Here is a 15,713-nt window from a genome sequence, read left to right as displayed (position 1 = left end):
ATCTAAATCTATTGTTTAAATGCCTGCCTTCAATGGGCGTTCCCAAACTGTCTCGTCATAAGCAGGCAGGTTTACACTCCTTCTGCGTTGCGCTGGAACCTGTGCAGATTGGGACCTCGAGGCCCCAGGCTGCCGAAGGTAAAGGAAGGTTTCTCGTAACATCGGAGCGAGGGAAGTGCGCTCATGTCTATTTCAAAATTGGCGGCCCGCCGCAAGCTGGAAGTTACGGGCCAATGTTTTTGTGTCATTTCTGTTGTCTCACCTTACTTATCTTCTGTTACTTTGAGCAAATAATGGAGGTTGGGGTTCTGCATACATTTTCAAATTGTTTCTTAACAACCGCCTAGTTTCTGTATCATTAACAATGTAAATGTTTATATTAATGTAGTTTTTAAAAATCTCTATTCATAATATGTTATGAACCTGAGTTACAAATTGCAAACTGTTTCATCTTTCATTCTGAGAGATAACACTTATTTTTCTGATTGATTTTTTCAGATTGTTGCCCTAGCTGAGGGTAGAGAATGGTCCATTGAAACATCAGAAGCTCGGAACTGGACCCCACCACAGCCTAAAGTATCTATACCTTCAGCTCATCGGTATTTAGGCATCACTTTTTCAAAATTATGCAAAGCAGATAATATATACTTAAAACTTGATGAGATCAAATAGGTTCCAACAGGATGTCTAACCTTTTTATCTACTTAGGAGTCAAGTCATTTGGAGACAATGGTGACATCATATGTCAGTGATTTGGCATGCACCAAAACTTTGTAAAATATATATTTTATTACAAACATGTGTAAAAACAGCAATATATACAACAACACATTCCACAACCTCACAATCTGCAGTTTGTACAATCTCCCCCCTTTTTAACCCCCCCCCCCTCCCCCACGACGAACAGTTCCCCAAACATTGTGATGAACAGCCCCCACCGTGTCTCGAAGCCCTCCTCCAATCCACTCAACTCAAATTTGATCTTTTCCAATCAGAGAAAGTCATAAAGGTCCCCCAGCCAGGCTGCTACCACCGGCGGTGTATCCGACCTCCAATTCAGTAAGATCTTTCGCCTGGCAATTAGAGAAGCGAAGGCTACAATGTTGGCCCCCTTCCCCTCCATCAGCTCCGGCATTACCGATACTAAAAATATTGGCAACATTGGGTCCGGCCTGACCTCCAACCCCCACAATTTTAGACAATGTCCCAAACACTGCTTCCCAGCACCTTTCCAGCTTCTCCCAACCCCAGAACATGTGCGCATGATTCGCTGGCCCTCGCCCACACTTCTCGCACTCGTCGGCCACCCCTTGAAAGAACCCACTCGTCCTCGCCCGAGTCTTATGCACCGGATGCACTACCTTGAACTGAATCAAGCTCATCCTCGCGCAAGAGGAGGTTGAATTCACCCAACGCATCGCCTCACACAACAGACCCCACTCTATTCCACCCCCCACCCCCAGCTCCTCCTCTCACCTGCTCTTAATCCTCACCACTTGCAACCCCTCCCTGCTCTGCTAACCACCCATATATGTCCTCAATCCTACCCTCTCTCGACTCGTCCAGGAGCAGCAGTTGCTCCAATAGGATATACCCTTGGGAAACGCCCTCGACCCCTTTCTTACAAAGTCCTGCAGTTGCATATATCTAAATTCACTCCCCCTGTCGCAACCCCAGAACATGTGCGCAGGATTCACCCGTCCTCGTCCACACTTCTCGCACTCGTCGGCCACCCCTTGAAAGAACTCAAACTTTTCCCGCAACTCATCCAGACCCGCAAACTGCCCTCCTTCAAGACACAAGTTGCTCACCCTTTCCATTCCTGCCTATCTCCACTTTCCCGTGAATCCCATCCATTTCCCCGGCTTAAACCTGTGGTTCCCTCACAGTGGTGTCAACACTGACACCCCGTCCAACTTAAAGTGTCTTCTCAGCTGATTCCATACCCTGACGGTTGACTGTACCACCTGGCTCCCTGTATACTTCCCCGGATCTAACGGCAGCGGAGCCGTCACCATGTCCCTCAAACTGGGACCCTACTGGACTCCTCCTTCATCCTAACCGACTCCGCAGCCTCCTTCCCTGCCTCATTGCCTCACCTCCTCCACGTTCGTTGCCCAATAGTAGTGCAGCAGGTTCAGGAGCACCCTGCCTCTAGCAATGCCCTCTTTACCCTCGGCACCATCCCTGCCCATATAAACTCTGAAATTACCGTCTCCAATTTCCGAAAGAAGGCCTTCAGGAGAAAGATCGGGAGGGTCTGGAGAACAAACAGGAACCTTGGCAGTACATTCATTTTCACAACCTGCACCCTCCCTGCCAGTGTCAGGTATAGTGTGCCCCATCTCTTAGAAGCCCCTAATCTCCTCCACCAACGTTGTCAAATTCCACTTGTGCATCGTAGCCCATTTCCTCGTCACCTTAATCCTCAAGTACCTGAACCTTTCCAGAGCTACCTTAAATGATGTTGTCAAGTTGGCCCCCAGCCCTGCCGGATTCACCAGAAACACCTAACTCTTCCTGACATTTAACTTATACAAAGAGAATGCCCCAAACCTCTCCAATATTCCCATGATCCAACCCATACCTTCCAGCAGGTCCGACACAAACAACAACAGATCGATACCCAGTGCTCCCTGCTCCCCCTCACAATCCCCTGCCACTCCACTGACTCCCCCCCCCCCCCCCCCCCCCCCCCTCCCAGGTGCTCCCTGCTCCCCCTCACAATCCCCTGCCACTCCACTGACCCCCGAGGGCCATCGCCAATGTGAACAGCAACTCTGACAGCGGACACCCCTGTCCTGTTCCCCTGTGCGCTCAAAACTCCGTGAACACGTCCCATTTGTGCATACACATGCCACCAGAGCTGCATATAACAAGCGCACCCACGCCACAAATTTCGGGTCAAACCCAAATGTACCCAAGATCTCAATAGATATCTGCACTACACCCGATCAAAAACCTTCTCTGCATCCATAAAGGCAATGACTCCGGCACCCGCCCCACCGACGGAGGCAGGCTGTGCCAGGGAAATTTTAATGGTGCGAACGGAGAAGGTAGTATCCAAGCTGGGGAAGATAAATGAGGTGTTCCGGGGATACTATGAGACGTTATACAGGGTGGAGCGGAAGGGGATATGGGTTCTTTCCTGGATGGATTGGAGTTTCCGAGGTTGGAGGAAGAGAGGAGGCAGGCATTGGAGGCGCCACTTGGTCTGAGTGAGGTGATTGAGAACATTAGGGGGATGAAGTCTGGAAAGGCTCCGGGGCCGGATGCCGGTTGGCTTTCCGGCGGAGTTCTATAAGGCATCATTTCCACATGTAACAGCCTCCTGATGTTGCTGGAGAGCTGCCTGCCCTTTACAAGACCCGTTTTGTCCTTCACAACCACCCCTGGTGCATATCCCTCCATCCTTCCCGCCACTAACTTAGCCAGCACCTTCACGTTTCTGTTCGGCAACAAAATGGGCCTATACGACCCACACTCCCAACGGATCCCTCCCCTTCTTCAGGATTAGCGTGAACGATGTCAGCATCTCTGGCAACTTCCCCTTCCCCAATGCCTCACAAAATATCCCCAACAAATGGGGAGCCAAGTCCGTTGCAAACGCCTTATAGAACTCCGCCGGAAAGCCATCCGGCCCCGGAGCTGACCCAGACCCCCGTACAAACATATAACACCCCAAAATACAATAAAATAAACAAACAAAGGAAAAGAAAACCGTCCACCCACTGGCAACATACAACAACCATAACCTCTAACCTTTGCAGATGCAGCAGCTCCATCTCACACCAACTCTTAGTTCTCCCTCAGTTTATGGTCCCTTATAAAGTCTGGTAGTCGGTATTAGGGGTATTACGGTACCCAGGTTGATGCTGTAAGACCATTGGTGTGGGAGGTACCGGAGACAGCAATGTCATTGGTGAAGACTGCCTGCTGGTTCCGCCCAGTAAGGCGGAGTACCTGCGCTGCTGGGGGAAACATCTAGTCCAATAAAGCCTTCAATTGTCTTCCAATCTCGCTTCTGGAGTTATTGATCGAGCATCAATTTATTGGACTAGAATTTAAAGAATGGAGCTCCGAATCAAGCCAGAGTGTCTGCAACCCAGCCACCACGCGGCAAGCTCAGCGGTAACCTTCAAACACTGGCTGGCGTGCTTCAAAGGGTACCTCGGGACGGCCACGACTGAACCTACCGAGGACCAGAAACTGCAAGTTCTCCACTCGAGGGTGAGCCCAGAGATCTACACCCTCATCGAAGATGCGGACGATTTTGAGGCCGCAATGACCCTGCTGAAAGGACACTATATTCGCCCAGTAAACCAGGTCTATGCCAGACATCTGTTAGCGACGAGGCGACAAATCCCCAGGGAATCGCTGGAGGAATTCTACCGTGCGCTCCTGGGGTTAGGTAGGAACTGTGACTACCCGCAAGTTTCAGCCAGCGACCACACAAGTTTTGATCCGGGACGCATTCGTTGCAGGTATGCTGTCCTCCCAAATCCGCCAGTGGCTGCTAGAAAAAGAGACACTAGGCCTCAAGGAAGCACGGGCCCTTGCTAGCTCCCTGGATGTGGCCGCCTGAAACACCTGCGCTTACGTACCCGACCGCGCGGCGGCCTCTTGGGCAGCGTGGAACTCTCCCGCGGCCGACTCCGATGCATCCCCCATCCCCCCCACAAGCTTGCGCTGCGCGACTACCAGGCAATCCGGGGGACCCCGCTGCTATTTTAGCGCTCAAGCCAAGCACCCCCGGCAGCGCTGCCCGGCCCGCTCATCCACCTGCAAAGGTTGCGGCAAAAAGGGCCATTTCGTGGCGGTATGCCAGGCCCGGGCGGTCGCCGAGGGCGAACCGGGATCGCCACCCCAACCCTCTCCACGAACCACGTGCGGCCTGCAGGCGCCGCCATCTTCCTGTTCCAGAGCCGCGTGCGGGCCCTGGGCGCCACCATCCTGTTCCCCGGGGACCACGTGCGACGGATGGGCGCCGCCATCTTGCACCCCCCAGCCATGTGAGACCAGTGGACGCCGCCATCTTGGCTGGACTCTCAGGATCCCGGTTTGGATGACCACACACCGCCCGAGGAAATCCTCCAACTTCTGCCTCGACTTGCCTCGGTGACCCTGGACTAGTCGCGGCCCCAAACGCTCTCGACCGCGACGACGACCGTGCTCATCAATGGGCACGAAACATCCTGGCTGATCGACTCCGGGAGCACAGAGAGCTTCATACACCCCAACACGGTAAGGCGCTGTTCTCTTCCCATCCACCCAGTTAATCAAAAAAATCTCCCTGGCCTCCAGGTCTCACTCTGTAGAGATCAAAGGGTTCTGCGTAGCGAACCTCATGTCCAGGGAAGGGAATTTTAAAATTTCCGCCTCTACGTCTTCCCTCACCTCTGCGCTGCCACGCTCCTAGGGTTAGATTTCCAATGTAACCTCCAGAGTTTAACTTTTAAATTCGGCGGCCCAAACCCCCCCTCACTGTCTGCAGCCTCGTGACCCTCAAGGTCGATCCGCCTTCCCTTTTTGTGAACCTCACCCCGGATTGCAAACCCGTCGCCACCCAGAGCAGGCGGCTACTGAAGGAAGGTATTATTGAGGCTAGCAACAGTCCCTGGAGAGCTCAAGTAGTGGTTGTAAAGACCGGGGAGAAGCATAGGATGGTCATCGATTATAGTCAGACCATCAACAGGTATACGCAGCTCGACGCGTACCCTCTCCCCCGCATATTTGATCTGGTCAATCAGATTGCACAATACAAAGTCTTTTCCACGGTGGATCTAAAATCCACCTACCACCAGCTCCCCATCCGCCCTAGCGACCACAAATACACTGCTTTCGAAGCAGATGGGCGGCTCTACCACTTCCTAAGGGTTCCCTTCGGTGTCACAAATGGAGTCTCGGTCTTCCAACGGGAGATGGGCCGAATGGTTGACCAGTACGGTTCGCGGGCCACGTTTCCGTACCTCGATAACATCACCATCTGCGGCCACGACCAGCAGGACCATGACACCAACCTCCGAAAATTCCTCCATACCGCAAAAATCCTTAATCTAACCTACAACAAGGGCAAATGTGTGTTCAGCACCTACCATCTAGCCATCCTCGGCTACGTAGTGCATGATGGAGTTATAGGCCCAGATCCCGAACGAATGTGCCTCCTCATGTAGTTTCCCCTCCCCCACTGCTCCAAGGCCCTGAAACGCTGCCTGGGATTTTTTTCATATTATGCCCAGTGGGTCCCCAACTATGGGGACAAGGCCCGCCCACTAATTCAATCCACAGTTTTCCCCTGTCGGCAGAGGCCCGCCAGGCCTTCAGCCACATCAAAGCGGACATTGCAAAGGCCTTCCCTTCTAAGTCGAGAGCGACGCGTCTGACGTAACTCTAGCGGCCACCCTAAACCAAGCGGGCAGACCCGTGGCCTTCTCACGCACCCTCCACGCTTCAGAAATCCGCCATTCCTCAGTTGAAAAGGAGGCCCAGGCCATAGTAGAAGCTGTGCGGCACTGGAGGCATTACCTGGCCGGCAGGAGATTCACTCTCCTCACTGACCAACGGTCAGTTGCTTTCATGTTCGATAATGCACAGCGGGGCAAGATAAAAAATGACAAGATCTTGCGGTGGAGGATCGAACTCTCCACCTACAACTATGAGATCTTGTATCGTCCCGGGAAGCTAAACGAGCCTCCTGAAGCCGTATCCCGCGGCACATGTGCCAACGCACAAGTGGACCGACTCCGGGCCCTCCATGAGGACCTCTGTCACCCGGGGGCCACTCGATTCTTCCATCATTAAGTCCCGCAACCTGCCCTACTCCGTCGAGGAGGTCAGGACTGCCACCAGGAACTGCCAAATCTGCGCGGAGTGCAAGCCGCACTTCTACAGGCCAGAGAAAGCGCACCTGATAAATGCTTCCCGTCCCTTTGAACGTCTCAGTATCCCCTCCACCGACGGCAACACGTACTTCCTGAACGTGATTGCCGAGTACTCCCGGTTCCCATTCGCCATCCCCTGCCCCGACATGACCGCAGCCACCGTCATAAAAGCCCTCCACAGTATCTTGACACTGTTCGGTTTCCCCGCCTACATACACAGCGATAGGGGGTCCTCCTTTATGAGCGACGAACTGCGCCAATTCCTGCTCAGCAAGGGCATTGCCTGGAGCAGGACGGCCAGTTACAACCCCCGGGGAAACGGACAGGTAGAGAAGGAGAACGGAACGGTCTGGAAGACCGTCCTACTGGCCCTACGGGCCAGGAATCTCCCAGTCTCCCGCTGGCAGGAGGTCCCTGATGGCGTACCCTGATGGTCGACAGGATACAGTCTCCCTACGGGACCTGGCGCCCGCTGGGTCCCCACCCACACCCCCACCCTCCCACCGCCGCACCCCACAGCCGCCCCCTTCCCAGGCGGATCGGTTCTCCCACTGGTCCCATCTAGGGGTGATGAAGCTGCCGAAGAAGCCAAAGCCACTCTCCCGGAGCCACGGATGCCCGAGCTGGCGCCTGCATAACCGCCAAAACTGCAATGATCGTAGAGGACAACCAAGGCCCCCGACCAACTAATTGCTTCATTTTGAATGTAAATAAATACTGTAAATAGGTGCGACATGTAACAAGGCAAAACGCTGCACTAATGTATACTGTGTACCACCATAACCTCAACCTCTACCACTGTATAATGCGAAACCACCACCCCCGCCGGACTCTCTTTTTTTTAACGGGGTGAATGTGGTAGTCGGTATTAGGGGTATTACGTTACCCAGGTTGATGCTGTAAGACCATTGGTGTGGGACGTACCGGAGACAGCGATATCATTGGTGAAGCCTATCTGCTGGTTCCGCCCAGTAAGGCGGAGTATAAGAGCCTGTGTCTCCCTAGCAGCTGCATTCTGTATCTGCGCTGCTGGGGGAAACATCTAGTCCAAGAAAGCCTTCAATTGTCTTCCAATCTCGCTTCTGGAGTTATTGATTGAGCATCAAAGTCATTAGCCTCTTGCGTTTCAAAATAGTACTCCGAGCTTTCTAAAGTGGCCCACAGTTCTGCCAGGTACAACGCCTCAAACCGGATCTGCCTTTGGTACAACACCGCCTTGGCCCTGTTGAATCCTGCACGCCTCTTTGCCAGCGCTGCACCAATATTCTGATATATTCAGACACGGTTCCCCTTCCATTCACAGTCTCACTTCTCCCTGGCCTATCGTAGGATTTTTTCCTTCTCCACGAATTTGTGCATCTGCACAATCACAGCCCACAATGGGCTTCCCGCTCTCGGCCTCTGCTTTAAAGACCCGTGGGCCCTGTCCACCTCTGGGGCCTTGTCCAGCACTCCCTGCTCCACCAGCAGGCCAACATCCGTGACACATATTTCCTGGTGCTCATTCCTCCCACACATTCTGGCAGCCTCACAATCCATAGGTTCTGCCGCCTGGACCTATTTTCTTGCTCCTCCACCTTCACCCTCAGCGCCTCCGAGAACACGATCCGGTCGCTCTGGTCAGGCACCACTGTCTCCACCTCTTGTATCTTTGCTCCTTATGCCTCAAGGCACTTCTCTACTCGGTCCATCGAACCTCGCAGAGGTGCTACTGCACCCTCGATGGCCTTCAAATAGTCCTCATACAGCTCCTTTCTTTGCTGTTGAAATTCATCTTTGATGAAGGCCATCAACTGTTCTATCTGAGCCGTTCCCACTGGCGTTGACCCTTCTCTCTCCGCCATATCCACAATTGTTGCTGTGCCACAGGTGCCGCCAAGACCTTAGCAAGGTCTTTGACTTTTTTGTCGGATCTGGTATCCAGTAGACATACCAATCCTGGGTAGAACCTCTCCCTCTACACCTTCTGCACCACTTTCCTGCCGGAGCGACCCCACTAACGGGTACAAAGTGCCCAAACCAACGCCTTCAAGCCGGAGCTGCCCTGTGCAACCACTCACTCCATAGCCGTCACCGGAAGTCCGACACCAAAATTTAAAGAGAGCGTTTTTTATTAAAGTCAAAACCACATTAAACGCAAAGAAAACTGAAACAATTATATTTTACTGCTATAGTTCACATCACTGCCCGCAGATCCAGATCTCCAATGACTCCAAATAAACAGATTGAACTTCTCCCAATTCTTAGCTCCCAAACCTTGATCAACCTGATTTTTCATATAGTCATTTTTTTGGTTCTAGGACTGTCAACAGTCACCCGATTAGGCGGATCCATAATTCTCTACAGTATGGGGTGCATCTTTTTTCTGTTCCGTATTTTCTAAAAGCATAACCGTGGAATTTTAACAGACAATTGTTGTTCTATATATTGGTTAGTGAAATGTACCATGTCCTGCCTCACCCATTTTTCCTTTACAACAGACTGGACGTCTCTGTTGTACGCCTGGTGTACAAGGGGAGGTGGTGGCGTAGTGGTATTGTCACTGGACTCATAAACCAGGGATCCAGGTTCAAATCCTGCCATTACAGATGGTGAAATTTGAACTCAATTAAAAAAAATCTGGAATTAAAAGTCTGACGATGACCGTGAAACTATTGGGGTGGCACGGTAGCACAGTGGTTAGCACTGTTGCTTCACAACGCCAGGGACCCGTGTTCGTTTCCCGACTTGGGTCACTGTCTGTGCAGAGACTGCATGTTCTCCCTGTGTCTGCGTGGGTTTCCTCCCACAGTCCAAGGATGTGCAGGCTAGGTGGATTGGTCACGCTAAATTGCACCGTAGTATCCAAAAGTTAGATGGGGTTGCTGGGTTACGGGGATAGGCATAGGTAGGGTATTCTTTCAGGGACCGGTGTAGACTCGATGGGCCGAATGGCCTCCTGCACTGTAATTTCTATGAAAACGGACTCCACTTTTTCTTTGTTCCTTAGATATGAAAAAAGACACTCATTATGAACCCACCAAATTAGGGTTCACCAGTTCTCATGCTTTTCAAAGCCAAGTTGGTTCTGATTATTAAAATTTAGACAGCTTCTTGTTGCTGTCATATAAACACAGCTTACCATTTCTGTTTACATGTAAAAGAGAATGTGGGAGGGCATTTGCTATCTCTACTTAAGCCAGTTTGTAGATAATATACCTTTCATGATTTAATTAACCCACAATGGATATTGTAGCAATATTAGGTGAAATCAACAATCGACGGTTTGACCATTTAGATAATGGAGTCTTTACATTATTGCAAAGTAACCAGAATTAACATAAGTAAAAGATTTATTGTTTTCATATTTACGTTCAGTTGCTATCTTTACCTTCTCCCCTGAAAAACTTGAAAAGTTCAATCTTTTTGAACTGATACTAATAGTGCGAAAAGTATTTAAAATTATAACAGCTCAGATGATACTATTGTAACCGCCCCCAAAGGAATACATCCATATTGGGTTGCAGGATAAACAGGAGGTTTATTGAAGTTTATAAATAGAGCCTTTAGCCAAAGTTGCTCCTCCGAGTGAGTGGCGGCCGGTTCTGAGCTGGCTGGCTTCATTATAGAAGCTCTCTGAGGCTCCACCCCCTTTCAGCAAGGGGGCAAGTATTCTCCGAGGGCTTCTGGGAAAACCAGACCCCCGACTCCATAGGCTTTCGTCAGGCCCACGATATTACAGATTCAGTTAAATATAACTTACCCCTCAACATTTTAATGTCATTCTCAGCCTCCTATCACTAACAATATTTGCATCGTAAGAAGTCTTACAACAGGTTAAAGTCCAACAGGTTTGTTTCGAATCATTAGCTTTTGTAGCACAACTCCTTCATCACCTGTAGACTTAGTTAAGGGTCCCCCGCCCCTTATCAGGAGCTCATATTCTGTAAGCTCCATGGAGTAGTGGATCATCCCTACCCCATACGACCTGTGCAAGCTATAACAAAGAGACAATTGGAATTTGCGATGGAGAAGCCAGCGATTTGTTTGGAATTCTGGCCTCTTATAAATACATAGAACATAGGAGCAGGAGGAGGGGTTTTGGCTCTTTGAGCTGCTCTGCCATTTATCACGATCATGGCTGATCTTCCAACTCAATAGCCTAATCCTGCTTTCTCCCCATAACCTTTGATCCCATTCTCCCCAAGTGCTACATCGAGCCGCTTCTTGAATATATTCAATGTTTTAGCATCAACTACTTCCTGTGGTAATTAATTCCACAGGCTCACCACTCTTTGGATGAAGAAATGTCTCCTCATCTCTATCCAAAATGGTTTACCCTGAATCCTCAGACTGTGACCCCTGGTTTTGGGGACACCCAACATTGGGAACATCTGACTTCCGGTTGCTGCTATGCGGAACTAAGCCGCACGATTCGGCAGCTCCCGCTACCACGGACGTTCGGGCTCGTTAGAGGAGCCCCAACGGAACTTATTTTTGACGCAACCCGTGGGGAAGGGAAGAGAGAGGTCCCCCTCCAACTTCTATGAAACGGACCAGAAGTGTAACGGCCAAAGGAGCGGCACTGGAGCAACGGGAGAAGCGAGGGAAAGAAAACAAAATGGCGGCGGCCAGGGACGAAGGGGAGCTACAGGAGTTCATCAAGCGCTGCTTCGAGGAGCAGCGCGAGGAGATGCGCAAGGAGATGTTGGCACCTATGCTTTCGGTAATTGAAGGACTCTGGATCACCCAGAAGGCCCACGAAGTTAAGATCCAGGAGGTACAGAAAAGAGTCAGTCAGAACGAGGACGAGCTCGTGGGCCTGGCGGTGAGAGTGGAGCAGAATGAGGCGCTACACAAGAGGTGGGCGGGAAGACTCGAAGACCTGGAGAACAGGTCGAGGAGAAAGAATCTGCGAATCTTGGGTCTCCCTGAGGCAGTGGAGGGGGCCGATGCCGGGGCATACGCGAGCACGATGCTCGAGGTGATGATGGGCACAAAGGCCCCTTCGAGGCCGCTGGAGTTGGACGGGGCACATCGGGTGCTGGCGAAGAAGCCCCAGGCAAATGAGCCGCCACGGGCGATGGTGATGAGGTTCCACCGGTTCACGGACAGAGGTGGGTCCTCAGATGGGCCAAGAAGGAGCGGAGCAGTAAGTGGGACAATGCAGAGATCCGAATATACCCGGACTGGAGCACAGAGGTTGCAAAGCGGAGAGCGGGTTTCAACCGGGCCAAAGCGGTGTTGTACCGGAAAGAAGTGAAATTCGGAATGCTGCAGCCAGCGCGACTGTGGGTCACATGCAAGGGCCAACACTTACTTCGAAACGCCTGAAGAGGCGTGGACCTTTGTACAAGGGGGGGGGGGGTGGGGGGTGGTGGGGGGGTGAGGGGTGGTGGTGGTGGTGGGGGGGGGGGGGTGGTTGGGTGGGGGGTGGTTGTGGGGGGGGGGGGTGTTGGGTTGGGGGGGGTGAGAGCCCCTCCAATCCGGCTGATAACGTGGAATGTGAGGGTCCTGAATGGGCCGGTGAAGAGGGCTCGAGTGTTTGCGCACTTAAAGGGACTGAAGGCGGACGTGGTCATGCTCCAAGAGATGCACCTGAAGGTGGCGGACCGCATCAGGTTAAGAAAGGGATGGGTAGGACAGGTATTCCACTCGGGACTGGACGCGATGAATAGAGGGGTGGCAATATTGGTGGGAAAGCGGGTGTCATTTGAGGCCAAGACTATTGTAGCGGACAATGGAGGGCGATATGTAATGGTGAGCGGTAGGCTGCAAGGGACGTGGGTGGTGTTGATAAACGTATACGCCCCGAACTGGGATGATGCAGGATTCATGAAGCGCATATTGGGCCGCATTCCGGACCTGGAGATCGGAGGCCTGATAATGGGAGGGGACTTCAATACAGTGTTGGATCCAGCACTGGACCGCTCAAAGTCAAGGACTAGAAAGAGGCCGGCAGCGGCCAAGGTACTTAGGGGGTTTATGGATCATATGGGGGGAGTGGACCCATGTCAGTTTGCAAGGCCACAGGCCAGGGAATTTTCTTTCTTCTCCCATGTACACAAAGCCTACTCCCGGATAGATTTCTTTGTTCTGGGTAGGGCGCTCATCCCGAGGGTGGAGGGGACGGAGTATTCGGCCATAGCCGTTTCGGACCATGCCCCGCACTGGGTGGAACTGGAGCTGGGAGAGGAGAGGGACCAACGCCCGTTGTGGCGGCTGGATGTGGGACTGCTGGCGGACGAGGTGGTGTGTGGGAAGGTGAGGGGGTGTATCGAAAGGTACTTGGAGGCCAATGACAACGGGGAGGTGCGGGTGGGGGTGGTATGGAAGGCGTTGAAGGCGGTGATCAGGGGAGAGCTAATCTCCATTAGGGCTCATAGGGAGAAGACAGGGTATGGAAAGGGAGAGATTAGTGGGGGAGATTTTGAGTGGACAGGAGATACGCAGAGGCCCTGGAGGAAAGATTACTTGGGGAAAGACGACGGCTCCAGGCGGAGTTTGACCTGTTGACCACAGGGAAGCCGGAGGCACAGTGGAGGAAAGCGCAGGGGGCGACCTACGAGTATGTGGAAAAGGCCAGTCGGATGCTGGCACACCAGCTCCGTAAGAGGATGGCAGCGAGGGAAATAGGGGGAGTCAAAGATGGAAGGGGAGCCACGGTTCGGAGTGCGTCAAAAATAAACGATGTATTTAAGGCCTTTTATGAAGAGCTGTACAGATCCCAGCCCCCAACGGGGGAAGAGGGGATGAGACGATTCCTAGATCAACTAAGATTCCCGAGGGTGGAGGAGCAAGAAGTGGCTGGTTTGGGGGCACCAATTGGGTTGGAGGAGCTGAGCAAGGGTTTGGGGAGCATGCAGGCGGGGAAGGCCCCGGGACCGGACGGATTCCCGGTGGAGTTCTACAGGAATTACGTAGACCTGTTGGCCCGCTACTGGTGAGGACCTTTAATGAGGCAAGCGAGGAGGGGACCCTGCCCCCGACAATGTCAGAAGCGACAATTTCCTTGATCCTAAAGCGGGACAAGAACTCACTGCAATGTGGATCGTACAGGCCGATCTCGCTCCTCAATGTGGATGAAAAGTTGCTGGCAAAAGTGCTGGCCACGAGGATCGAGGACTGTGTCCCGGGGGTAATCCATGAGGACCAGACGGGATTTGTAAAGTGGCAGGCAATTAAACACCAATGTGCGGCGGCTCTTAAACGTGATAATGATGCCACCGGAGGAGGGAGAGGCGGAGATAGTGGCAGCTATCATTGGCCATGTCATTGAGAGAGTCTAATAAATGGAGGGGGGTGGTCCGAGGGGGAGAAGAGCATCGGGTGTCGCTATATGCGGATGACCTGTTGCTGTACGTGGCGGATCCAATGGAGGGGATGGTGGAGGTCATGCAGACTCTTAAGGGAGTTTGGGGAGTTTTTGGGCTATAAGCTCAATGTAGGGAAGAGTGAGCTCTTTGTATTACAGGCGGGGGACCAAGAAAAAGGGATAGGGGACCTACCGCTGAGGAGGGCGGAGGGGAGCTTTCGGTATCTGGGGATCCAGAAAGCCAGGAGTTGGGGGACCTTACATAAACTGAATCTGACGAGGTTGGTGGAGCAAATGGAGGAGGATTTCAAAAGATGAGACATGTGTCTCATAGAGTGCAGTAGGTCAAAATGGTGGTCCTTCCGAGGTTTCTGTTTGTGTTTCAGTGCCTTCCCATCGTGATCACTAAGGCCTTTTTTAAGAGAGTAGGCAGGAGTATTATGGGGTTTGTGTGGGCGAATAAGACCCCGAGAGTAAGGAGAGGCTTCCTGGAACGCAGTAGGGACCAAGGAGGGTTGGCACTGCCAAACCTGGGGAGCTACTACTGGGCAGCAAATGTGGCGATGATCCGCAAGTGGGTTATGGAGGGAGAGGGGGCGGCATGAAAGAGGATGGAGATGGCGTCCTGCAAAGGAATGAGTCTGGGGGCGTTGGTGACGGCACCGCTGCGGAGCGTTAGAGGAAGGTCGGTCAGCAGCAACAGCAACCTTTGGGGGGGGTGGGGGGGGACTGCCTGGGAGGGTGATGAGCAAGAGACAACATGAAGGGTTGGGGAAACTGGCACGTACGGGAGAGGGCCAGTGTACAAAGCTGTGTAAATATATCATTTTGCCATGTATATATCTTGCTCTGCGCGATTTCTCGTTTTGTTTTTTTTTGTTACGGGGGGGGGGGCGTGGTTATTGTTTGTAAGGGAGAAAAATTGTGTTAAAAAACTTTAATAAATATATATATTTTTAAAAAACATTGGGAACATCTTCCCTGCATCCATCTGTACTCTCTATGATTAATATGAAGATGAAGTGACTCAAGGTTATTGGATGTATTCTGAAACTCATGAAATCAAATGAAGGAACTGGTTTTTTCTTCAAACATTAAATAATGAGATCTTTAACATGCAGAAAGTAAACTTTTAAATTTAATACTTGTACAGTATTCTGTCAAACACTTTGACTTTCTGAATGAGAGCATTGTAATAATTTCTTTCATAATTTAAAGTTGCAAATACAGAGATTATGTTTCCTTAACATAACATACACTTATTTTCTAACAATTACGTAATCTCCTTCTTCCTACCAAAAATGTACCACCTTACACATATCTATATTTTAACGATACATTATGACCTGGAGTTGGGTACATGGGGCATAATTTTAAAATTTGCAGATAGTACATAACTCAGAAATTTAATGTACAGTGAGGAAGATAGTAACAGATTACAAGAGAACATGGCTAGACAAGTAAAATGGGCAGTCATATGGAAGATGAAACTTAACACACAAGTGTGAAATAATGCATCTTGGTTTGAAGGAGAAGGA

General features: G+C 51.4%; 1 protein-coding gene across 12 annotated transcripts in view; it reads left to right on the top strand.

The window, feature by feature from the left end:
• The window catches only part of arfgap1 (ADP-ribosylation factor GTPase activating protein 1), a 56,777-nt gene that overhangs the window by 25,056 nt on the left and 16,008 nt on the right, over positions 1-15,713 (top strand). For all 12 annotated transcript variants that reach the window (XM_072514855.1, XM_072514862.1, XM_072514864.1 and 9 more), the window contains one exon: positions 499-599. In XM_072514855.1, the coding sequence (XP_072370956.1) occupies positions 499-599 (101 nt within the window). The remainder of the gene's footprint in view (positions 1-498; positions 600-15,713) is intronic.

Source organism: Scyliorhinus torazame, chromosome 8 (assembly GCF_047496885.1).
Source record: "Scyliorhinus torazame isolate Kashiwa2021f chromosome 8, sScyTor2.1, whole genome shotgun sequence".
NCBI lineage: Eukaryota > Metazoa > Chordata > Chondrichthyes > Carcharhiniformes > Scyliorhinidae > Scyliorhinus > Scyliorhinus torazame.
Note: the sequence above shows the minus strand (reverse complement) of the source record. Positions and strands in the feature narration are given on the sequence as shown.